Source organism: Anoplophora glabripennis, unplaced genomic scaffold, assembly GCF_000390285.2.
Source record: "Anoplophora glabripennis isolate ALB-LARVAE unplaced genomic scaffold, Agla_2.0 scaffold569, whole genome shotgun sequence".
NCBI classification, from domain to species: domain Eukaryota; kingdom Metazoa; phylum Arthropoda; class Insecta; order Coleoptera; family Cerambycidae; genus Anoplophora; species Anoplophora glabripennis.
Genome location: NW_019416666.1, coordinates 165,957 through 193,232, shown reverse-complemented (window position 1 = coordinate 193,232; position 27,276 = coordinate 165,957). Strand labels below are relative to the sequence as shown.

Genomic DNA, 27,276 nt, shown 5'->3' with positions numbered 1-27,276 from the left:
TAGTCGGTTCATGCCTTTTATTTAGGGGTGAACCGCTCGTCTACAAATTTGTGCCGGCATCATCTCTATTAATTTTTGATTTGAGATTAATTGAAATTTGATTGAATAGGCAAGTAACAATTATTGATAAAAAATAAAATCGTGTAATCTAGATTAAAAGCATGTCTCCCCAACGAATGTTAATTTTCGATTGTTCGTGTTCAATCAAATGTTACGGATATTTATTTTCAGTGAGGCGTCAAATCAAATAAATATAACGTAGCGATGTGTAGCTACTTATATTTTGCGCTATACTCTTCTGCACGGTATTCATAAAAATGAATTTTTATTTAATATTTTTCTCTTGTTTTATTGTGCGAAGTTCTTTTTCTTCTGAAGTTCGTTATGACAATTACAAACTATTGAATGTCACTCCAAGTACTCTCCAGGCGGTTGAGGCTTTGCGAGAACTTGAGCGATCAGCTTCACTAGGATTTGATTTTTGGAGTCATACAGGACCTGTAGGACAACCAGTGGAGATTATGGTCTCCCCCGATAGGGCAGATGAGTTGCAGGATATAGTAAAAAGAAGAGAAATGAGTTCAGCGATGATTATAGATAACGTTCAAAAACTAATCGATGCAGAGAGAAGCCCACGAACTCAAAAAGGATTTGGATGGACTCGTTATAATACGCTTGATGAGGTAAGCATATTTATAATTTTAATTAAAAACTTTCATTTCACATATTTGTTTTTAGCTGTTATTAAAAATGATTCTCAGAATATTGCTTAATAGTCCTAATTTGATCCTGGGAATCTTTAATTTTTAGTGAATATTGCACTGTATATTGGCAGCACTAATACTAGCAGGTTATAATTAGGCTTAGTACACGTGCAGAGTCTAACAGAGCCTGCGCGGGGGTCGGTGGCCTTCACAGCTGACTCGTGTTTTGAACTGTTCAGTTATTTACGGAACTGTTTATAAATAGTAACATAATTTATATTAACAACTATTAGTTGGGGGAAAAATTGAAGTAAAATGCTAAAAGAGAAAAGAAATAGATGGGAATTGTTTCAAATGTGATTTGACGGTGATCACGAAGGAAATGACCGGTTTTGTACTGTGTGTGAACGCATTATAAATTCTTGTTACGAAACTGAAGTGACAAGACATTTGAAGAGCCATGCCTCGTACAGCGCTGAAGACTGTATTTTTCAATGAACTTACAGGCGCCTTTCTTTCAAGCAATATTCCATTAAACAAACTAGAGAACTCCAAGTTCCGTACGTTTTTACAAAAATATATGAACCGAAAAATCTATCATGAAAGTACGGTAAGACTAAGATATGTCGGTCGGGTTTACAACAATCCAGGATGCACCATTTTGGAAAACATATGTAAAGTTTTATCTGGTAAATATCAGGAGTTGCAAGCAAATATATTAATATACAGGGTGTCTCACGGTGACGGCCCATTAGAAATATTTCAGAGACTACTTCGATTATAATTTTGAAAATTTGGGATTCCGGGTTTTCGGGAATGCCCTTCTCGACTAAAATATTGGCGTCCACGTACCACTTCCGGTTATACCGGAAGTCGCCATCAACTTGCTTATTTTAAATGGAACACCCTATATATTATTGCAATTTTGGATTCTACGTGTTATTATAGATGGACTTTTATGACCTTTTTAAATAGAACACCCTGTATGTTTTTCTATATTCTGATAGACAATTTTATTCTCTTTCGAACGGTATCAGGGTTCCCTATACCTATCTCTTCTAGTTTTTAAGTTATCTACTATTTTTTGTGTAGTCGCCTAAAATCATGTAATTTCTTGCGAGGATAGCTGTGGAATTTTTAGCAAAACTTCAAAAGAAACAACTAAATTGTCAATTTGTTGTTAGTCTCTTGCAGTGACAGTTTAATTTAGTTTTCATAAGAAATGGAAAACAATACATATTTAAATGTATTATTCATTCACGGACGTTGCAATGGGATTATAAGCAGAACATGTAGTTTTTAATGAGACATATCCAAATTTGACACCAATGAGCAGAAAAAGTTAAGAAGAATTTTAGCAAATCAACCAGAGTATGGTCGAATTTGTGCAGATAGAATTTTACCAAAACCAATAACTTTAAATGAAGATAATATAATAAATATGCTAGCCTATTTTAATGTTCATCCAGAATCCTCAACTCGTGCCGCAGAGTATGATTTAGGCATTTCACGAGCGTCCATTCACAGGTTGCTAAGAACTAATTATATGCAACCATACAAATTTAAGCTACTCTTCATCCGGGTGAGGCCGTGCAACGCGTACAATTTTGTGAAACGGTGTTAGTGCGATACCAAGAAGATCCACAATTTTTGCAACATATTATATGGACAGACGAGTCAAAATTTACGAGAGAAGGTATTTTTAATAGATATAATACTCATTTGTGGTCATCTGAAAATCCTCATGTTATCCGGGAAAGAAACTTTCAAAATAAATTTAGCGTAAATGTTTTTTGTCTAATTAAAGATAACCAAATTTGTTACCACATCTACGAAAAAAATTTAAATGCCGACAGATATCTCAACATTTTGTAATAAACGGTTGTGGCAGATTTTCTAGATGATATACCTTTAAGCCAACTAAGGAAGTGTTGGTATCAATTAGACGGGGCTCCACCTCACTGTCACAATCAAATCGATCAACAGCTGACTGAAATGTTTGAAGATAGATGGATGAGATGCCTAGGACCGTGGAATTGGACAGTGAGGTCTCCCGACCTCACTCCATTAGACTTTTATGTTTGGGGAGTAATAAAGCAAAAACTTTATTCTACACCCGTTGCTTCAAAAGAGAATTTCATTGCTCGAATACGAAGAGCGTTCCATCAATTGCCTGCAGCTGAAATAGCAAAAGCGGTGACTGATGGTGTTATCTCTAGAATCCACAAGTGCTTAGATGTTAATGGGAGTCATATTGAATATTTATGACTTTTTAAAGTCATTTATTTTATCTTAGTGCATTATTATTATCAACATACATAATTAAAATTGTGTATTACTATGTATGAAGTTGTTTTTTTAGAATTCTTCTTAACATTATTCTGCTCATTGGTGGAAAATTGGGATATGTCTAATTAAAAACTGTAAATGTCCTGCTTAGAATTCCGTTGCAACGTCTGTGAATAAGTAATAATAAATAACTGGTGACAGTTTAGTTGTTTATTTTGAAGTTTTGCTAAAAATTCCACAGCTATCCTCGCAAGAAATTACATGATTTTAGGTGATTAAACAAAAAATAGTAGATAACTTAAAAACTAGAAGAGATAGGTATAGAGAACCCTGATACCGTTCGAAAGAGAATAAAATTGTGTATCAGAATATAGAAAAACATACAGGATGTTCCATTTAGAAAACCGACTTATGAAGGTTTGAAGTTAACTAAACTCGCCATTAAATTTCTAGCACCCTGTATGCAATTAAGCCACTTTGAAAGTATGGAAGGGATGCTTAGGGGTCTAGCTATACATATCATTGTTTTATCTTTCTTACTATAAAATACAGACGGTTTGAAGCTCTAGTCACTGTTTTTCTCGATTTTTTTGAAAAAAATTAAATATCTCGAGAACGGTTAATTTTAGGAATAGGAAAACTTCATAAAAGTATAGGGTGTTGAATTTAAAATAAGCATTTTGATGGCGACTTCCTGTATAACCGGAAGTGTACGTTTAGTTGAGAAGGGCATGCCCGAAAACCCGATATCCCAAATTTTCAAAATTCAAATCGAAGTAATTTCTGAAATAATTCTAACGGGCCGTCACCGTGAAACACCCTGTATAGTTTATGCTTCAACAATTTCTCATACTGTCCGTTGTCAACAGTAGACGTTGAACGATCATTTTCCCTGCACAAGTTAATATTAAGTGATAAACGTCGCCGTTTCACTAAAGAACACTTAGAAAAGCACGTAGTATGTAATATGTTTTAACTCCTTCCAATATGCCACGGAAGTCTTGTCTCAAGGTCTCAAGGGAAGTGGGTGGTGTAATTTAAATTTATATAGATATTTTATCCTCTACTTAGCCTTGCTCTTTGGTAATAGTACTATGTTGCGACATATTTTGTGTAAACATATTAATATTTTCATTCGAAATCTGACTAAGGTCCTGTTAAACTCCGTGCCGCACTAAGCCTATTTATAATATACAGGGTGTTCTGAAAGTCCGTCAGGAAACTCCGGGAGGTAATTCTACGGATTAAGATAGTAACAGTATGTAATGAAAATTTTTTTCGAATTGTCAATTGTTTGCAAGTTACAGCTTGTCAAAGTTTTTTTTTATATTTCTATTTAAATAACTTATTTAATTCAATTTCTATTAGTCTCTCATTTGGCACACCCACAAAGTAAATGAAGCTCTATTAGACCAGGCTGAGAAAAGTTTCATTATGCGCCGCTAAAAGGAACTTTATCTAGAACTCAAAGTATGTTTTGTTCATAACTTTTTTCTCGTGCTAGACATCACAGAAATTTAAACATTACTGAAAAGAAAAATCATATCAGAAAAAATATTATACTTAATTCAAGTCGATGAATGTAACAGTTTAGGAGGAAATCGCTATTAATCTCAAATAAAGTGTTATTAAAAATAAAATTTTTGATAATTCTTTCTGCAATTAATTAAGTGGCCATGCTGTAATACCATTTCTCGTAAAACCAGCTTCGTTAGTAAATAATATATTATTAGTAAATTCAGTATCCTCAGCTAATTGTTCCACAACGTTATAACAGAACCAAAAAAAAAAATGTATTATGGTTTCAGATCAATAATTGGATCAAGAGTCTACCAGAACAGTATCCTTCTATAGTAAGCCTTATTGAACTGAATGGTACTTACGAAGGACGCCCAATTGTGGGTGTAAAAGTTTCGTATGGTTCCAGTAAAGATAAAAAATCTGTATTCGTGGAGTCGAACATTCACGCTCGCGAATGGTAAGATGTCTTTATAATATTAGCATTATTTTGTATTCAGAGAAGGTGGAGTAGTATAAGATTAATTTTGCATTAACAATGGACGAAAAATAGAAAATCATAAATATATATTTGAAGCAATTTTTAAAACAAGTAAGCAAATATTTATAAATATTGATGAAACTTTGTAAACAAATAGAAAAACATGTCAATTCTTCAAATTTTGGAACGATCGGCAGCGAGGTTTTCGATTGACAGAATTGTTAATTAAGAAAATTTTAGAAAGTTTATCGCGTACCGTGGGTTAAATTAAGATTTAAAAAGGGCACACAATTTTTTAGAGATACTTGTTGTCATAATAAACAATGATGAATACTAAAATTACCTATTTTTACACTTTTATTTTTTAACATTTTACTATACAGGGTGTCCCGGAAATTGTGGGCAATCTCTCGGATATGGATAGATAATGAGAAAATAATGTCACAAGTTCATATAATTTTTTTTCCTCCGGGCTCACCCTGTAGAGTTATTAGCTCTTGAAGTTGAGAATTAAAAATGTTTTTTTTTGCAGTAACTTTTGTATTTTTTAATAAGTTTTGAAAATTTTTTGGCTGGATCTATTATTTTTGAAGCTGCTTTGGATGATAATATGAAATCCTCGATAATAATTATGGGGGCCCGGGGGCAAAGCACCCCCCACCAAAATTTCTAGAAAAAAAATGTTTGTTTCACTATACCCCAAATTTTCCATCATTTTATAAACATTTATGGTATTTTACGTAAAAAAGGTATACTTGTTGAATATCCATAAAATAGATATTTTTTGAGATAAACCCGTTTAAAGAGGAAGGTACCATTTAATTTGAGACATTTTATTTAATTGAAATACAGATTTAATCGTGGTATGGCTTTGACATGTCAGAGTATGCCAAAGTCAATTAAATTGTCAAACTTGTCAAATACGTAGTTTTAAATCTAAGACTCATCTCATAACTCATAATTTGTTATAAAATATGGAGTATTCCAATGAAGAATATGCTGATATGCATTTAATGTACGGGCGGGCTCTTTGTAATGCTTCGGCAGCAAGAAGATTTTATCAGCATTCTTATCCTAATAGAAGGATTCCGGATCGCAAAACTTTCGAACGTATTGATCAAAGATTAAGAGAAACTGGTAAAATACGATTACTATTATTAAACAAAATGGATATTAAATAAATTTTAATGTCTTTAGGTCAGTTTGCTCCTGTTACTGCAAACAGGGGTGCCCCGCGAACAGCACGTACAGTTGAAGTAGAGGAAAATATACTGGACGAAGTTGCTGCTCATCCAACAGTTAGCATTAGGTCATTATCTTCTTTTACCAATGTTCCAAAGACCACTGTTGCAAGAATCCTTAGAGAACAGCTTCTTCACCCTTACCATATCCAAAAAGTGCATGCTCTTAATCCTGATGATTTTCGTGCAAGAGTACAGTTTTCTCAATGGTTTCTTCAGAGACATGAGCAAAATCCTATGTTTACGAGATTAATTCTGTATACTGACGAAGCAAGTTTTGGGAGGAATGGAGTTATTAACTCCCATAATTTACATTATTGGTCTGATGAGAACCCACACGCTATTATTGAAACTAGGCACCAAAGACAATTTTATGTTAATGTTTGGAGTGGAATTATTGGTCCTTACTTATTGGGTCCATTTGTGTTACCCCCTAGACTGAATGGTCAACGTTACCTAGATTTCCTTGTGCATCAATTACCACAACTGTTAGAAGATGTTGATCTTGAAACCAGAAATGCACTGATATTCATGCACGATGGGGCGCCGCCTCACTTTAGTGCTGCAGTAAGGGACCATTTAAACGAGGTATATCCTAATCGCTGGATAGGTCGCGGTGGACCTATTCATTGGCCTGCCCGAACTCCAGATATGAACCCACTTGACTTTTTCTTTTGGGGGCACTTGAAAAATCTTGTTTATTCCACACCTGTAACCACTAGAGAAGAATTAGAAGAAAGGATTTTTTATTGTGCAAATGAAATACGACAAAATCCTGAAATGTTATGGAGAGTGCAACAGTCTTCTGTTAAACGAGCTCGTATTTGTATAAGAGAAGGTGGAACTAATATTGAGAATTTATTATGAATTATATTAGTTACAAAATTTTGATTGTCATGCACTTTTCGTTTAGTTAGTTTAGTTAAGTCCAAATTCTCATAATTTGGAACACTGCTATTGCAAATTATTTGTCCTTTATTCTGATATGTAAAAGCCAACTACGATTAAACCTGTGTTTCTGTTAAATAAAATGTCTCAAATTAAACAGTACCGTTGTCTCTAAACTTGTTTTTCTACAAACGTCATTAAGGTATAATTTTAACGCATGCTGTCAGTCAATTTCATTTTATGATACTAGTGTTAAAAGTGAATTATTTTTAGCACTAGTGTTAAAAGTAAGTCATGTGATTTACCTTTAAGACCACTGTTATAAAATCACACTTTAGAAACTGTCAGTACACGTTAAAAATTATACAAAATTATATTTTATGGATATTCAACAAGTATACCTTTTTTACGTAAAATACCATAAATTTTTATAAAATGATGGAAAATTTGGGGTATAGTGGAACAAAATTTTTTTTCTAGAAATTTTGGTGGGGGGTGCTTTGCCCCCGGGCCCCCATAATTATTATCGAGGATTTCATATTATCATCCAAAGCAACTTCAAAAATTATACATCCAGCCAAAAAATTTTCAAAATTTATTGAAAAATACGAAAGTTGCAGCAAAAAAAAACATTTTTAATTCTCAACTTCAAGAGCTAATAACTCTACAGGGTGAGCCCGGAGGATAAAATTGTATATGAACTTGTGCCATTATTTTCTCATTATCTATCCACATCCGAGAGATTGCCCACCATTTCCGGGACACCCTGTATAAACAATTATTTATTGCTCAGGGAATTTTCTATGCAATCGACAAAATCTTGCACATATAAAAACTATGTCGTAACCCCTTGCTTTTTAGCCAAATACGACAGCATTCTACTGTGTAGATTACGTAATCGTGAAGTCGAAAAAAGAAAAATATATGTTTTTATAGCTAACTACAGGTACATACTTTTCTCGGGAACAGTAGCACTTATCAAGACGATTTTTTTTAAATTGATGTAGCAGAATGAGAGGAATACGAATATGTCATCAAAAATCAATAAAATAAATAATTGTTGCAGGAATTTTGAGTTTAAAAAATAAATATAAATATTTACTTATTTTAAAAATTGCTCCAAATATACATATGATTTTCTACTATTTTCGCCGACTGTTAATGCAAAATTAAACTTTTTTGGTTCACAGTTGTTGCAATTTTATAGAAAATAATCAAAAAATAAAGAATGACTTTTTTATATAGGGCTTACTTTCAATGTTACAGGTAAAAATATGTCGAAAAACTGGTAATTCTTCGTTTTTTTTGTATGTTTGTTGTTCCCCTGAATTTAGCAATGGTTTTTTTGGAATAGACAAATTTATTCTACATAATATTTGGGATTTTTCTGTATAACAAAACAGATGACTTCAAACACAAACGCTAAAGCCTACTTTTACTGCTCTATCGCCTGGACTATTAGCTTAGGCGAGTTTTTAATTAAATTTAATCAAAGATCATAGGCTTGTTTCTTACTTAAAGTAAAAAGGGTGCTAGTATACCAGAAACGGTATTTTTTTGCTATTCTTTTTCCGTTGGTAGACATTTTGGGAAAGCACTGGTATTTTATGTAACATCATTTTATTTAGGTACCTACTGCAAAATGGCTACTTATTGCAATATCCTGACTGAATTTGGCGGTAATCTAAACTAATTAAACATGAACCTTCTGCTAAATTTGAAGTTATATTATTTTTTTCTGATTTATTTTACCTCTATTAAATGTTTCATTAAAATACCAATACCTCTAAATGCTGTTTTGAGGAACCATATCCAGTTGAATAGAGGTAAGTTAGCTGAATCACAAAAAATATTTAATATGGCTGCATATTTAAAAAAAAGATGACCTTGATCTTTTTGGACTACAACTTCTTCAAAAATTAGGTTGACATTACCAATCCATGTTTTGATGTGGTACAATATACAGTAACCCCGAGTAAATTTAGAAGTGGTTGGAATAAACATTTAAATATAGCTTAGAATTATTAAATGAGTATGTAACAGATACTAAAATTTTTTGAATCTATGTTTCCATTCGTTCTGTTTTCTGTAACAATAATGAGATTTTAGCGGTTATACCCAGAAATATTATTTTTCAGGATATCGTCTGCAACAACAACATACATATTGAATGAGATATTGACAAGTACTAATAGTTCTGTGCGCAAGTTAGCAGAAGAACATATCTGGTATTTTTTCCCTGTGGTTAATCCTGATGGCTTTGTTTACTCACAGACAAGGGTGAGTTACATGAAAAATATATACAAGACAATCCCACTTTGACGTGAATTTCTGAGAAGAAATAAGTTCTTTTACGCTATGTCAAAGGCATTCATCTTATTCAAACAAATTAAAATAATGTTTCTTTTTAGAAACATTGTATCTTACCACATGGTGAATGTTCTTCGATACCAGAAATCTAGGTATACGAAAGATATTTAGATACAAGCCTAAGCACGTTTCAGAAACCTTCGCAATTATTTTTAACATTGCGTTTAACATAGAATAAACATACCACGGTGGTGTATAACTTCATATTTTTAGGTAATTCAATTAAATAGACAATGATTACATTTTCCGAGAATGCCTTTACATATTTCAGCTAAGCAGCTAAATACAGGGTGCTCTACAAGCTCTGTGACAAACTTAGACATATGGTAGCTTGGTTAATTTAAAACATTTCTTCTTTTACGAACAAAGGTCCGATTGTTTAGAAGTTTTAAGCATTTAAAAAAATATAATTTCATGTTTCAATCAAAATAGTCTGCGAACTAAAGATTCCGTTACTTGACGGATGAGATTTGGATAATTCCTTATATGGTTAACTGAATCCTGAATTCTTTCAAGTAACTGCTGACGAGTAGTGATTTCAACATGGTAGACTTCATATGTCCCCATAAATAAAAGGATTTAGATCTGGGGAACGCGGTAGCCATGCTATTGAACTTTGCCGACCAATCCATTTATTTAGTAAATTATCATTTAACCAAGCAGTTACTTGTCTCTCTTTATGTGGTGGTGCACCATTGTGCTGATATCACATATTTTGAACAATGTTAAGCCTTACGTCATCAATGAAATCAGAAAGGTTGTTTTCCAAGAAACTTCTATACAGATCTGCATTTAAACGATCATTTAAAACATGTATAGGCAGTAAATTATTGTTGAAAATGCTACTCTAAACGTTGACACTGAAATGTTGCTGAAATCGTTTTGATCTAAGACGCTTCATCAGACCACATGACAAGCGAAATGAATTTATCATTTTGTGCATGTTGCAGCCACAAAATTCTAATCGTTGCATTTGCAGCATGTAACGCTTGTTAGTCACTATAATCTGACAACTTATTGTGAGTATATTAATGAAATTACAAAAAAGTTTTTAATACAAACATTTTTACTTTTTTTATTATTTATTATATTTATTTTTATAATACAGTATTAGAAAAAACAACTGAATAATAAAAATCACTAAATTAAAGAAATTTAGCTTCGTTAAATTTGTCTCTTCAAAAATGTATAATATGTTACTGTTTGATTCAGGACTTTTCGACATATTTCAATTTAAAACTATTTTTGAAAAAAACAGGAGGGAAATTTATGTCTGACGGATCGTAGTGGCTATGGCACGCGGAACGGAACAAACAAATGAGTTTGACAGAAGTTTATTTATAATCATTAATTTATTTCCTGTAACAACATATTTTAACAAAGAAGTAATATTTAGTGAGAACGAAAAATTTGAAGTTATCCGTTTTTTTTATGATAATAATAAAAATCATTCTTAACTTTAACAAGTCTTAACTTTAACAGAATTTTAATACTTAATTAATAAAAACCAACTAAAACACAAATGGTCACAGATGTTCAATGTGACCGCCATTATTACTGATGCACTTCGTACAATCCTCTTTAATTTTCAGAACTGCGTTTAGTATGAAATGGGAATCAAATTCACTTAAATTTTGTATACATTGATCAACTTTATGTTTTAATTCATCTAAGTTTACACTAGTTTTCTTAAAAACCTCGTTTTTTAAGTAACCCCACAGAAAACTGTCCAAGGCGGTAAGGTCTGGGCTATTTGAAGGCCATTGAATATTTCCTCCATTACCAATCCGCAAATCAAACCCATTAATTAAATAATTTGTAATATAACAACCCTAGGTTCGATAAAAAATAAACGTAATTGTGGCCAAAAATATGTGATCATCATAAGGACTACCTACGTTGTGTGTATCTATTTTTAATTGACCGGAAGGCGCTGGCTACTAACTTTGTAGAGGGGATGTATGATTTAATTATATAAAACAAAAGCAGAGAAAATACATCTAACTTTATTAAAACAGTCTTCAAATTAAACATGTGACAAATATAAAGAACAACAAAAACATTAACAACCATTTAACATAAAATGAGAGTGCCAGGCTCACCTAGAGCTCCTGTGGGGAAAGAGCATGGCAGAGAAACCCACGATCGTTGCTCTTACCACCCAAATATAAATACAAAACAACCGCTAACCAAAGGCATAAATTAAGAACCTTTGCTAATGATAAATAAGACCTGTCTCATTTAATGTGTCACTAAATGTCATCTGTTACCTCATATTAGTCATACACACTTCCAAGTAAAACTGAAGAGGTTTGGTGTTAGTTAGCCGGCAGAGCCGGAAGGTACTGGAGTCCCATACGGGAGGCAATCCAGCTATAGTTGAGATTTCGGAAGATCCTTCATAACACTGGAGTCCCATACGGGAGGCAATCGAGCTTAATCCAGATTCGTTCCGCACGGGCGAAAATGTTAGTAAATTCAACAAGGCTCGTATAGACGTATGACATAAAGTGAGCACAAGAAATCAAAGAACAACCTAATCATGATAAAACAAGTTAAATGTGAAACAAAGAGGTCGTTAATGCAATATCTGGGCAGTCATGACAATATACATATTTTAACATGTAATAAATAATGAGCAATCTATAATAATAATTGTAACAATTTTATCTTAGAAAAATATACGCCCCTGAGCGTAAGACAATGAAGGCTAAACATACACAGAATTATTATTATGTTTTTCGAACAACGTAATCATAACAAAAACAAGTTAGATGAGAAACAAAGAAGTCGTTATTGTAATGGCTGGCAATCAGGACAATACATATATAGGGTGGGCCACCAGTAACGCCTCGGTCACTAGTGACAAAACGGCAAATGTTACAGAAACCTGTTTCGGTGGGTATGTGTAGGTTGATTACGGCTACATTTTAAAAATATTTTGATATATACAGGATGTCCAGGAAAACCGTATCATATCAAAGTTATGTTTTTTTAAATGGAACACCCTATATTTTACTGCATTTTTGAAAGCACCGTATAAAAATAGGTGAACTTTATTAAAGGTTCTGCATACCTAGGACTTACAGTTTGTGAGATATTTCAATTTTAGTGAAAATGCAGGCATAGCGTAGAAATTTAATATTAGCAATAAAAAAATAATTTTAAGGAAGCAGCTTTGGAGGGTCTATTTTAGATCCTTGAAGTTATAAATTGTTATATTTGTCGTCACTTAGTATTATACAGGGTGTTCAAAAAACTGCTGAATACTTCTCTCAACTTTAAACAGCAATAACTTGGTTATTTTAAATGGAACACCCAGTATATTTTTACTTTGGGAGTTGGGAAATTTAAAACTCTTTCAAACTGTGTATAGGTTCCCTATACCTATCTCTAACGGTATTGGAGATATTTGTGCCGTTTCGTTTTTTTATCGATTTTTTTGTAAGATGTATCCACGTGTCTTTATCGAGTGTCTTTACTGAATTGGTTTGGGTTCTTCTTGATGACGTCCCTTTAAATATATTGAGTAAAATGATGCATTGGATGGGGCACCTGCAAATTTTTCATATTCAGTGAGTAATTATTTAAATCGAAAATTTAGTAATAAAAGGATTAGTAGGAATGGTGCATGTCAGTGGCCACGTAGGTGTCCAGACCTCACCGTAATGGACGTCTTTGTTGCGAGCTATAAAAAAACCTTGTATACAATGTTCCACCTATTACTTGCGATGATATTGGAGGGAAGGATTAGAGATGCATTTGCGTGAGAATACTATTTGAAGATAGAATAAGATGCTGTATTCTGGAGAATGGTTATCAATTCGAGCATCAAATAAAATTTTTCTTTGTTTTTTCTAAAAGTAAAAGTTTCTTTTATCGTTATCATAAAAATATTCAAAAAAGTTTTCTAATAAAAAATATTATTTCATAAGCAGAATAATTATAAAAAGTTATTAATTTTGTTTAAATATGTTTGTAGTAAGTAAATTATTTATGAACATGAAAAATATGTATTAAAGAAAATGTTACTTTTAGAAGAAACAAAGAATATTTTAATAGATGTTCGAATTGATAACCATTATCTTGAATCTTTTTTTATCTTCAAATGATATTCTCACATTCCTTAGAATATTTGGGGTGATTGTGGCAAATACATATCTAATTCCTTTCTTCACATCATCGCAAGTAGTAGGTGGAACACTGTGTACAAGATATATTTTTATACAGCCCGAAACAAAGAAGTCCATTACGAGAGGTTTGGACATCTGTGGTAGCCACTGACATGGACCATTCTTACCTACTCATTTATTACTTAATTATCGATTTATACAATTTCTCATTGAATATGAAAAATGTGCAGGTGCGCCATCTAATTGCATTCACATTTTTCTCCTTATATTTAAAGAGACGTCATCAAAAAGAACCTAAACCAGTTCAGTAAAGACCTCGATAAAGGCACGTGGACACATTTTACAAAAAAAAATCGATAAAAAACGAAACGGCACAAATATCTCCAATACCGTTAGAGATAGGTATAGGAAACCTATACACGGTTTGAAAGAGTTTTAAATTTCCCAACTCCCAAAGCAAAAATATACTGGGTGTTCCATTTAAAATAACCAAGTTATTGCTGTTTAAATTTGAGAGAAGTATTCAGCAGTTTTTTGAACACACTGTATAATACTAAGAGACGACAAATATAACAATTTACAACTTCAAGTATCTAAAATAGACCCTCCAAAGCTGCTTCCTTAAAATAATTTTTTTATTGCAAATATTAAATTTCTACGCTATGCTTGCATTTTCACTAAAATTGAAATATCTCACAAACTATAAGTCCTAGGTATGCAGAACCTTTAATAAAGTTCACCTATTTTTTTAAGGTGCTTTCAAAAATGCAGTAAAATACAGGGTGTTCCATTTAAAAAAACATAACTTTGATATGGTACGCTTTTCCTGGACACCCTGTATATATCAAAATATTTTTAAAATGTAGCCGTAATCAACTTACACATACCCACCTATACAGGTTTCTGTAACATTTGCCGTTTGGTTACTAGCTACCGAGGCGTTACTGGTGGTCCACCCTGTATATTTTTAACTTGAAATAAATAATGGGCAATCTTTAAGTATAATTATAACAATTTTACCTTGGAAAAATATATGCCCGTGAGCATAAAGCAATGGAAGCTAAACTTACAAAGAATTATTATCATGAAACATCTATAATCATCACAATCATAAGATTACATAGAACAATTAACAACAAAGTACTTAAAGAATATCACCTGCTAACTAATACCGGTTAAACACTTAATTTTACACTACTTTGTCACACTGCCCGCCGATCGTCTTGCTACATATATGCACACTGTTCTCACTTCAACTGCCTATCTTCAACTATTTAGACTTCCTTCCAGAATGCCCCACCCAGGCGTTTGCTTTTTTGCGCTTTCTTCTACCGACCGTTAATATTACTTTTTCATTATTATACAACAATCATGTAACAGGTGACGTCGAAGTTGATAAGATAAGTACGGTTTTGCACAAATTTCGTATTGCTCTGGTTCTATGCGGTGCAAAATTATTTAAAGTAGGCCGTGTAGTTATTTCCGGGTTATCAAGGTTTGACACAGGCCGAACCTCTACCAACTGAACTAGAGGGGATTGCCTTCTTCTCGCAGTCTATGAAATGATGCACCAAAGACTGTGTGGACATGTTTCGTAGGTAGGAAAGAAGTTATGACGGTACCAACATGTTTATATTTTTTGCATCTTTCTGAAAATACTGACCAAGTAGAGTTGTCTCTGATGACAACAAATTAGATTAAATTATTTCCCCAATCCTCAAAATAAAATGTCATTTTAACATCAAACCGAATATAAAGAAAAAGTTTTAACTGAAATGGGCTTATAATGTGCTCCAGCAAAAATTCTCTTCAAATATGTTGAACGAAGAAAGCATCGACATAGTTTCAATTTATGCAGTTCTGCAAAGAAAGAAAATATGAAATATTTGAAACAACTACGTCAGAAGAGCTTGCAGTAATGTTAACCGATCGAGCTTACGATATGAGGAAAATAAATGGAGAAATACATAAAGAAGGCATTATAAAAACTATTTGGAATATTATAGCTAAAACAATTCAAATATTGTACTGTAATTAGGACAGTAATATAATAAACCCTTTTACATACTTACACTACTGGAAAAAATGAAAATTTTTTGTCTTTTAGTCTATATTATTTTTATAAAGTCTTTGAATACGGCCCAACAGAAAAAAAGGGTAACGAATCGAGTATAGCTAGATGATTGGTTGAATTAAATGTAGCGCGTTGCAGTCGAAATTCTGTGAATGAAGCTTATGCCCTTACTAGCTCCATCTCTCTCGCACACGTCTGAGCGATTGCCGTTTATATAGGTAAAATGACAGTTGGGCGAGTCCAGTAGTTTATAAGGTCTATGATCTGCATACTCTTCAGTTGTAAATAAATGAATTTTTTATTTATCACTTTAACAAAAAAATAGTATAATAATAATAATAAAATAATAATAATAATTTTATTCCAACGGACTATACAAGATAGTATGGGAAACTGTCAAAATTGCAAAATTTAAGTGTGTAGGTGCGTTACATAATATAAAATCAGATAGAACATAAAACACATATCACAAGTCAACTATAATAGTAAAATTAAAAATACAAATAAATCATAATACAAATAACACGGATAATGACCAGAAGACGAAGACTGCAAAATGGAGAATATAATATAAAGAATACAAAGTAAAGCAAACTAAAGATAAATAAAGAAAAATTAAGATAAATAAAGAAAAATTAAGAACTATCACAGCGTCATGCAGCTGTGCAATCAATATGCAGAAAAAGTATTAAGCATTAAATATTCGGATACAGAATAAAATGAATTTTCCATTAAAAATTGTTTTAACTGGTTTTTAAATTTGAAAAAGTTTTGGATTTCTTTAAGTTTTACGGGAAGTTTATTATATGAGTGAAGTGAAAAACCATTTCGGGTATTATAATTGTGGAAATCATTGTTTACCGGAAATTCATTCATATTTAGTCGAACGTAAATAATAACTTCAAGTATATATATAACGGTAATATTTTTAAAAAATTAAAATAATCATGACACGATGTTCTGTTAGAGATGCCAACAATGCATCGAACAGCTCTTTTTTGCAGTTTGAAAACCCTATCCAAGTTATTCCGCAATCCCCAAAAAACTATACCATAACGCAATCTGGACTCAAATTGAGAATAGTAATAATAATCTCTCTACTGGTTATATCTCGAAGACGATATAGGGCAAAACATAAAAATGATAATTTATGACACACAAAATCAATATGAAATTTCCAGTTTGATGCATTGTCAATATGTACTCCAAGAAACTTAGTTGTGTGCTATGGACTTATTAACATCGCGTAATAAATAGCGTTTATTTAAATATCTAGAAGTGAAATGGATAAACATAGTCTTTGATGTATTTAGATGAAGCTTATTATCTTTGAACCAACGAGAAAATTTATTTACTATACTTTGCATGTTCTCCATTGCCTCATCCATATCATCTCCGACTGAAAGGTAGGTGTTATCATCCGCATAAATAATTAGATTTTCTGTTTTGTGAACTACATCAACAATATCGTTTGTAAATACTAAGAATAATAAAGGACCAAGAATTGATCCTTGTGGAACTCCAACACATACGTTCAAATTTTCCGATCTGTTCCCATCAATGTCCACACATTGTTTCCTATCATGTAAATATGAGCTTATCCAATCACCCACTTTTCCGCGAAGACCATATAAAGAGAGTTTGTCTTATAAAAAGTGCGCAAGTTGTTTTATTGTTATCTATATTCCTATAAACAAGATTCATAAGCAAAGCGATATGTGTACCCTTCTTTTTTCGGAACCCATGCTGGGATTCCATTAATATATTGTGATCAGACATGTACCCATATATTTGGACAAAGATACATCGCTCAAGAATTTTAGAAACTGAACTAAGTAATGAAATTGGTCTATAATTTTCGGTTAAGCGTGTATCATCTTTCTTATATAAAGGAACAACACGAGCAGTCTTAAAAATATCCGGAGATATCGCCATCTCCAATGACATATTTATTAAATAAGTAAGAGGTTGTATAATAAATTCTGAAATATGTCGCAAAATATTTGAGGATATTTCATCAAAACCACTCGACATTGACCCCTTAAGTGACATAATGGCATTAAAGGCACAAGTTGTCGACACAGGTTGTATAAACATTGTAGGATAGTTTTTATTTACAAAAAAATTTCTGTTCATTTTTGTTTGGTCATGGTTCACATATTTTTGTGAAATACTGACAAAATATTCATTGAATATGTTAGCAATAATATAAGCATCACGAACTACTTCAGTATTAAATTTAATTTCTGATACTGTTTGTTTATCACTCTTACCCAAGGTGTTATTAATAATATTTCACGCCGTTTTGCCTTTGTTATTAGATGTTTTAAGTTTTTTATCGTTATACATTTTTTTAGCTGCTAGTATGACTTTTGTATACACTTTTTTATATTTTTTGTAATATTCTTTATCCCTAATATTTTCAGTATGTATCATTGTTTTATAAAGTTCTTTTAGTTTTTCTCCAGAAACTTTAATACCTCTCGTAATCCAGCCTTTTCTCGTTAAATGTGTATTTACCTTCTTTTTTAATGGAAAAGATATATCTATATAATATTTAAGGATACCAATAAAATTCTGAAAAGCTTCATCAACCGTAGATGCTTCATATACATTTGACCACGATTCAGATTTTACCCAGCTATAAAGTCTGTGATAGTTCTCTTTACAAAAATTACGGGAATGTATTGGTTTATTTGATACTACATTAGTGTCAATTTTAACAAAGAATGATCAGACAGACCATCGAAACATACAGAAATACTATTATCTTGAAAATTATCATTAAACAGCGTGTATACATAGTCGACTCCTGAGGCAAATTTATCAGTGCGTCTAGTAGGTTCATTAATTTGAAATGTAAAGCCGTATGATTGCATAATATCACATAGCTCATGTTTTCACGTGTATTATTTAAAAAATCTATGTTAAAATCGTCACAAATTATAATATTTTCATGTTTTTCTCTAGAAATAAAATTTTCAAGAAAATCTGTTAGTTTTTGTATAAATAATTTATGATCCACTTTATCATCGGCCGACCTAGGATATATGCACACAATTTTAACTGTAGTAGAAGAATTTAGCTTCAATTGGACACCGCAGACTTCAAAAACTTTTTCAGTACTATAGCGAGTACAATCTATTGATTTGAAGCCAGTAGTATATTTATTCTTACATAATATCATAACACCACCAATTTTATATTTTATTCTCGAATAACTACTGAGAATAAAGAAATTTTCAATATGTAGTAAATCTAATTCTTCTTCTTTTAACCATGTTTCAGACAGACATATGACATCTAAGTCATGCATATCCAAAAAAGTTTCCAACATCTCCACCTTATTTCTTAAACACTGAATATTTTTATGACCTACTTTAAAATGAAACATATTGACCAATGAAGGTAACTGCTATTTTACATGTTTAAATGTTTGTCTTTCTATGTCAATTTTTTTCTGAAAAACTACACATTTCTTGTGATCAAACATAGAATGGTGTATATCAAAATGTAGCTTACGCTAAGTATCAAACGCAATAAGTACCAAAAAAAGACACAAATAATAATTATTGTTATGTATCGGGCTACTTTGATTGAAATGCGAAATTATATTTTTAAAATGCTTCTAACTTCTAAACAAAAACGAATCGGACCTATGTACGTATAAGAAAAAATGTTTGAAATTAACTCGGTTACCATCTCTCAAAGTTTGTCATAGAGATTGTAGAGCACCCCGTACTCATATCAATACTATTAACGTTTATAATATGATTTTAGGATCGTATGTGGCGAAAAACGCGCGTCCGATATAGTAGATTTTGCGTTGGAGCCGATCCTAATAGAAACTGGGACTACTCTTGGAATGTGAGAGGTGCTTCAAGCGATAATCCCTGTTCAGAACTGTATCGTGGACCTAAACCCTTTTCTGAACCTTGCACTAAGACCTTATCGGAATTTATTAAAACTGTTGGAAGTGAACTTGTAGCATATATCAGTTTTCATTCTTTTGCGCAAGTTCTGTTGATACCTTACGGCCACACTCCACAGCATTTAGATAATTATGACCTTACGGTAAGTTACAGTTAATATAAAATATACAGGGTGATCCATTAACGGTATCGAGCGGCTGTATACAGGGTGTTTCAGTTCGAGTGAATCAAACTTTAACCATAAATAGAACTTAATAAATAATTCAGAATTGCTTTATAAAGCAAGGGTCTAAGTCTCACCGTTTTCACTATACAGGGCCGTATTGGTCGGTTTTTTAAACCACATTATTTACGAAATATTTGATATGCTTATAACAAATTGATTCAAATTTGGTGTGGTGTTAACATTTGCACATGTGCATAATTTACTGTAAAATTAGTAGGTCAGTGGCGTAGGAATGGGTAGTAAAGCGAGATTTTTTACCTCAACTTCTACGCCAATGACCTAATAATAATTTGGCATTCATTTTTAGATTCCGTGGATAATTCTACATAAAAAAGGTATACTTGTTGAAAATCGGTATAGTGTATCGTTTTACCGAAAGTCTCAGTTGAATGATGAATAAAATGACAGTTCCTGATAACAAATAAGTCTATTATTGCTTAGTTGTTTATTTATGGCAATCATTGTGTACGGATACTGTAATGGACGCACAACACTGATTTAAAATTAATATGTAGGTGTAATTTTTTAAAGGAATAATATCTGTTTGAAACAAACGGAACGTTGAATGAGCAGGGATACCTATAATATTAGAGTAGATGCCATTGAACATATTGTCCACCGCATTGCGGCGCAATAAAAAAATGAGCTCAGAGAAGGAATTCACCACATTACATATGCAATAAATAATACACAAGGCATTATACTTAAAATTTACTAGTCGTTTTGCCGATGTAGAGACATTATTTAATATTGTTTTGAATTCTAAGGTTAATTTATTTCCTATCTTTACGAAACTAAATATTTTATCAGAAGAACAGTCTCCCATTCAACTGAGATTTTCGGTAAAACGACACACTATACCGATTTTCAACAAGTATACCTTTTTTATGTAGAATGGTCCACGAAATCTAAAAATGAATCTCAAATGATTATATTAGATCATTGGTGTAGAAGTTGGAGTAAAAAAAACAATTTACTACCCATTTCTACGCCACTGACCTACAAAAATTTGTGAATTTACAGTAAATTATGCACTTATGTAAATTTACTGAGTTCTATTTGTGGTTAAAGTTTGATTCACTCGAACTGAAACACCCTGTATAGGAACCAGACATGCTACGATTATGGGGTGAAAAATCTATTAACAAATACGGCCAAAAGAAATTGCTATAAAATATTTTTAAGCCTGTAACTTCACCGTTAGAGGGCGCAATGGGTATAGTGTTACAGAAAACTGTCGGTTTTTCGAAATTTCGCTTATATAAACTAAGTTGAAAATACACTTTTTAGATACACTGTTAAACCCTTCACAAGTTTTGTGTGAACTTCTCTTTTGTTATTACCATAGCAGCCTCAGTATGAAGGACGCCATCTTGAAATTTTTAAATTGTCATAACTTCTAAATGCCTTAATCGATTTCGGTAAACGATGGCTCATTTTACAGAACTATTAATAAAATTTATATTTATGATATGAGAATAAAAATATTATTTTCCTGCGCAACGGTAGACGACGCTAATGAGAAAAGTTCTGTAATTGTCTACGTTTACTAAAAAAATTAAATGCAACGATATAGTTTGTTTCATGGCCTGATGGACCATTCACTAAGAAAAACAAATACACAAACCGGAGATCGATATCTTTTTTCGTTTTCAAGTTATTGCTAAAATAGTGAAGTTATGCTAGAACATCCTCCTTTATTTAATTCTCTAAATAATATTGACATAGTTCAAGTCAAAATTAAATTGTAATTAATTGTAAAACTATACCAATCTTGTCCTTAAAAAGAACTATTTTTAATTTTTTTTTTAATATCTAAGTACAATATTTCATTTTTTTATTAATTCCAAATATGTGAGTAGATATTTATAACGTTTATTGTTTCCATAACGAGGCAGGCTATGCCCTATGAAAATAAACAACTGAAAAATTATGCCAAACGAAATGTGACGTGTTATTTGTGTTGGAAGTGTACTTCTGAACAAGGAAAACGTTTTTTGAAAATGCCATTATAGCTTTGTTACTCCAGAAAAGTATTTCAGAGTTTATCCGACGCCACTACATTCTGTAAGAAGACATCGCCGTGCAAGAACGGAAGATAATTTTATTAATATGTTAGCTTGTGTCCATGTAAATCGCCAAATAAGTGTAGAATTAGAGACCTGGGAATTTCATATGGAATACAAGTACTTTTCTCACATGAATGACACTAATTTTGCACGAAGCTAGAGCTGTCACATATCATTTGACATAATTGTTCTATTTTCATAGGATATATCGTTATGGTACCAATAATTATAAATATTCAGATATTTGCAATTAATAAAAAATGAAACATTGCAGTTATCAAAAAAAAAAAAATTAAAAAATAGCAAGTACTTTTTTGGTATAGTTTAACAATTTAATTTTAACTTGGACTATGTCAATGTTATTTAGAAAACTAAATAAAGGAGGATGTTCTAGCACAACTTCACTACTTTAGCAGTAACTTGAAAACAAAAAAAGATATTGACCTCCGGTGTGTGTTGTGTATTTGTTTTCCTTAACAAAAGGTCTATCAAGCCATGAAAAAAACTATATCGTTGCATTTAAATTTTTTAGTAAACGGAGACAATTACAAAACTTTTCTCATTAGCGTCGTCTACCGTTGCGCAGGAAAATAATATTTTTATTCCCATAATCATAAATATAAATTTCATTAATAGTTCCTTAAACTGAGCCATCATTTATTGAAATCGATTAAGGTATTTAGAAGTTATGACCATTTAAAAATTTCAAGATGACGTCCTTCATATAGGCGTTGCTATGGTACTAACAAAAAGAAGTTTAAACAAAACATGTGAAGGGTATAACAGTGTATCTAAAAAGAGAATTTTCAACTTAGGTTATATAGTTGAAATTTCGAAAAATCGACAATTTTCCGTAACACTATAGCAGTTTGCGCTCCCTAGCGGTGAAGTTACAAATTTGAAAATATTTTATAACAATTTCTTTTGGCCGTATTTGTTACTAGATTTTTTACTCCAAAATCGTAACACGGCTAGTTTCCTATATACAGCCGCTCGATACCGTTAATGGATCACCCTGTATAATATGGCTCATGCTCCTGATCGCAGTTCCAGATTTTAGGCCAGGAAAAGGAGCTGAGAAATTACCATTTCGCGACTTTTTGTTTCGGCAAGCTGAATTTATCACTAGAGATGCTAAATATTATGTACAATAACACATTAGTTTCCACAGTCATAAAAATGGGGGGAAGATTGTTTACAGGGTGGTTAATTGTACTTATAATTTTTACGTAAATTCAGGTTTTTCGCTTATAACCTTCTTCCGTTCATTTCTACCAGAAAACAGTAAAGTAATTTTTTCGTCTTCAAAAGACCTACAAAACTAGCCCTCGAACGTCAAAAAATATTGATTAGATCAAAAGTTATAAACAGAAGAATTTTATTTATGACTTTTGAATTAAACATTTATAAACTGCGTTATTTACCAGAACGTTTTGGCATCGCATCCTCTCATTCCTTATCACTAATAACTCACACGAAATCTAAATTGATTTCATGATAATACGTTGAAATCTATCATTTTTTTTTATTTCAAATTTGCAACCTGGAATTTTTTTTATTTTTTAGCCTTAGTTGAAAAATTAAATATACGGCGCACGAACGTGATATAGTTATATATTATCGGAAAGCTTATGAAAAGAGCTTTAAGTTATAAGAAAAATCATCAAGATTCGGTGAAAAACAACGGAGTTACAGACTGTCAAAGTTGACGGCCTATTATTAAACAAATTAAGTTGGTAGCGGCAAAAAAATACTGTCATAACCGGCAACCCGAGTACTTTCCCAGATATAAACATTTTATTTGTGGAAGTATGTTAAGTGCATAAGAAATATTGTCAAAAGTCAGAGGCTCTCTTTATTTTTCGGCGAGCCGTGGCGCGGCGGAAGGGTGGGGGAAGCGAACGACAGCAAGTCCGAAGAAAATGACGATAATATTCATAGTTCTGCCGATAAAAAAGCGAAATTCGGCTTGAAAATAATATATTTGACAGTCTGTAAATCCGTTGTTTTTCAACGAATCTTGACGATTTTTTTTAACTTAAAGCTCTTTTCATAAGCTTTCCGAATATGTAATAATAATATAACTATATCACGCGCATGAGTCTTATATTTCATTTTGCAATTAAGGCTAAAAAATAAAAAAGATTTCCAGGTTGCAAATTTGAAATTTAAAAAATAAATGATAGATTTCAATGTATTATTATGAAATCTACCATGAAAAAAATCAGTGCGATTGTGGCAGATACTCGGGATCGTCCATACTAATAATTAGTTAATTTGTTTATAAGGCCATAACTTGTAAACTATTCAACTTACCGATTCCAGATTTCGTGTGAGTTATTAGACAGTGATAAGGAATGAGAGGACGCGATACCAAAACGTTCTGGTAATAATAACGGAGTTTATAAATGTTTAAATAAAAAGTCATAAATAAAATTCTTCTGTTTATAAATTTTGATCTAATTAATATTTTTTTAACACTCGAGGGCTAGTTTTGTAGATCCTTTGAAGTACTTTACTGTTTTCTCGTGGAAAAACGTTATAAGCGAAAAGCGTGAGTTTACGTAAAAATTATATAATTAACCAGCCTGTAAACAATCTTCCTCCCATTTTTATGACTGTGGAAACTAATATGTTATTGTACATAATATTTAGCATCTATAGCGATAAATTCAGCTTGCCCAAACAAAAAGTCGCGTCCAACTCTATATTTCCTGGCCTATTATATTGCACTTCTTAAGCCTTAGCTAGGAGTCTTTGACCCACCCTTGTTGTTCTCGTGCTAGACTTTATTCTACGATTAAGAAGAAACCTTCAATACCTTTAAATTTTTCAAATTCAGATATTCGATATTGTCAGCATTATTAATAGTAATTTGCTGAAATGCTACTTTTCAATTTCGTGGAAAAGATCGTGTTATATGCATGTAAAATGACTGTTTGTTTTTCCACAACTTGTAGTAGTTATATCAATTATTATCGGAATGGCATGAATTCGTTTTTGATTCCAAATTCTTTCCATTTCTGTTGACAGTTGTTGATGTTTTTCTTTCTTTCCTGAATATTTTTTTATTATATTTATTGAAAACTATGTTTCAAAGACCTAATCTTCGGAGGATTATAAAGCAATTAACTAATTAATTAATTAGTTTTAGGAAAGTCTCTACACCTTTATTTATTTTATTATGCTGACGAAAGGAATCCTGGATATTTATCGTAATGTCAATGTTACTTCCTAAAGAAAAATATTTTTTCTCTTATAAAAATGATACAATATTTTCCTCGCTTTACCTTATTCATTCATTGTATAATTAGTGTTATAATTTCAAAAAAAAAATTCCAGAGATCAGTCACTACGCTTCCGAAGGCATTTGGCGCGCTGAATCCGAATCTGGCCTCAGAATTGATCCATCACCCTAGGTTTCCGAGATATTCTAACCTAAAAGTGCAAAAAACACGTACTTTTGCTATATTCAAGGTTATGTAACTTGGCGAAAAAAATTTTTTTCTTAAAACTGAAAACATCATTGGAAACGACTATCTTTCCCCTTCAAAACGCATTTTTTTATTTGGAAAAAGCTCTATTTTTCGCGGAGATATCGTCAATTTAAGATGACCAGTATGGCTATATTATTACATCATGGCTAACCCCATAACACTGAGCGCTGCTAGCCCTAATTGTTAGGAACGTTAACCCCAAGCCCTATAACCCCACAACACTAAGCGGAGCGAGCCCTCATCGTCAGGAAGGTTAACTTCAAGCCCTATAACCCAATAACACTAAGCGCTGCGAGCCCTAATCGTCAGGAAGGTTAACCCCAAGCCCTATATGTCTGGAAGGTTAATCCCAAGCCCTATAACCCCACAACACTAAGCGCTGTGAGCCCTAATCGTCAGGAAGGTTAACTTCAAGCCCTATTACCCAATAACACTAAGCGCTGCGAGCCCTCTAAGGCTCGTAGCGCTTAGTGATATTGTGTTATAGCCATGGTTTAATAAGGAAGCTATACTGATCATCTTTAATCGACGATATCTCCGCGAAAAATAAAGCTTTTTACAAATAAAAAAATGCGTTTTGAAGGGGAAAGATAGTAGTTTCCAATGATATTTTCAGTTTTGAGAAAAAAAATTTTTTCGCCAAGTTACATAACCTTGAAAATAGCAAAAATACGTGTTTTTTGCACTTTTAGGTTAGAATATCTCGGAAACCTAGGGTGATGGATCAATTCTGAAGCCAGATTCGGATTCAGCGCGCCAAATGCCTTCGGAAACGTAGTGTCTGATCTCTGGAATTTTTTCCTTGTTGGCCTGTGTTTTTAATACTTATACTCGGTCTTTGCTTGAATGATCATATAAGATAAACTTTTTCTACAGTGTTTCAAGTATTCCTTTAAAAATAAAATAGATGCTAAGAGTACCAGGAAGTTTGAATTCTGAGGATAAGTTAAAGAAGTTTTTATGATTATTTAATTGTATTTGTTTTGTTTCTCATTAAAATAAAAAAGTTCTTGAATGCAATTTTTCTAGTTTTCTAGTTTCTGTTTCTAGTACGACATTGGATTAAAAGCTGTTGAAGTATTAGCTCAGCGTTATGGAACGCGGTACAGGGTGGGCACAATCTACGATATTATGTGTAAGTTACTTTTTTCTATTTTAAATTAATAAACAAATTTAGCATATTAAGTTAAATGAGGAAGTCATATTAGACTGTAGAATGAGGAGGATGAAACAGTGAAGCAGTGACGTGTTTTGTGTATAATCTTCATTCTTCTGGATATAATAATTTGTGGCCGTAAAAAGGTCGGTCTATAGTTAAGGGCCGAAATTGGACACTCCTTTCAGCAGTATTGGTACCAGTACTAAACACTTTAATACATCAATAAATAATGCATTTATATTATATGATTAATATATACGATATAAAAAAAAAACAAATTTTTATTTTCATAAAGGGATAATGATTGTTAGGGAAACAAAATCAATGAATTGTACAATTGTGACAAAGCTGTAACGTAGATTACAATAATGGTAAAATTACCTAATTCCACAAATAAATGTCCATTTGTTGCAGACATAGCAGCTGGAGGTAGTATCGAGTGGGTTAAAGGTATTTTCAAAACGCCCTTAGTGTACACATATGAACTTCGTGATAAGGGAAGGTATGGTTTTCTGCTTCCACCACAACAAATCATACCAACTTGTGAAGAAACATTTGACTCATTTGTAGCTATTTTTCAAGAATATTACAAGGCAATCAAATCATAAATTTAATTTTTATGTTACAAGAAATGTCGGGTTAAAAATAAAAAATAGGTAGATAGATGTACTTATAAAATGCTGTTGTATTTTGTA

The 27,276-nt window shown here is 32.1% G+C and overlaps 1 protein-coding gene across 1 annotated transcript; it reads left to right on the top strand.

Annotated features, from left to right (window-relative positions):
• The first annotated feature begins 242 nt into the window (after nt 1-242).
• LOC108912312 (zinc carboxypeptidase-like) lies at nt 243-27,226 on the top strand. The gene is made up of 6 exons (XM_018717522.1): nt 243-683; nt 4,802-4,971; nt 9,260-9,401; nt 19,479-19,772; nt 26,473-26,557; nt 26,996-27,226. Exons 1-6 carry the CDS (start codon nt 318-320, stop codon nt 27,187-27,189), a joined length of 1,251 nt encoding a protein of 416 aa, XP_018573038.1. The 5' UTR covers nt 243-317; the 3' UTR covers nt 27,190-27,226.
• Nucleotides 27,227-27,276: the final 50 nt, after the last annotated feature.

Bases quoted from the DNA above. Each gene is read 5' to 3' on its own strand.
- LOC108912312 (XM_018717522.1), top strand. From the start codon at position 318: ATGAATTTTTATTTAATATTTTTCTCTTGTTTTATTGTGCGAAGTTCT. The intron at 684-4,801 runs GTAAGCATATTT...TTATGGTTTCAG, and splicing joins GTTATAATACGCTTGATGAG to ATCAATAATTGGATCAAGAG. The intron at 9,402-19,478 runs GTGAGTTACATG...ATATGATTTTAG, and splicing joins TTGTTTACTCACAGACAAGG to GATCGTATGTGGCGAAAAAC.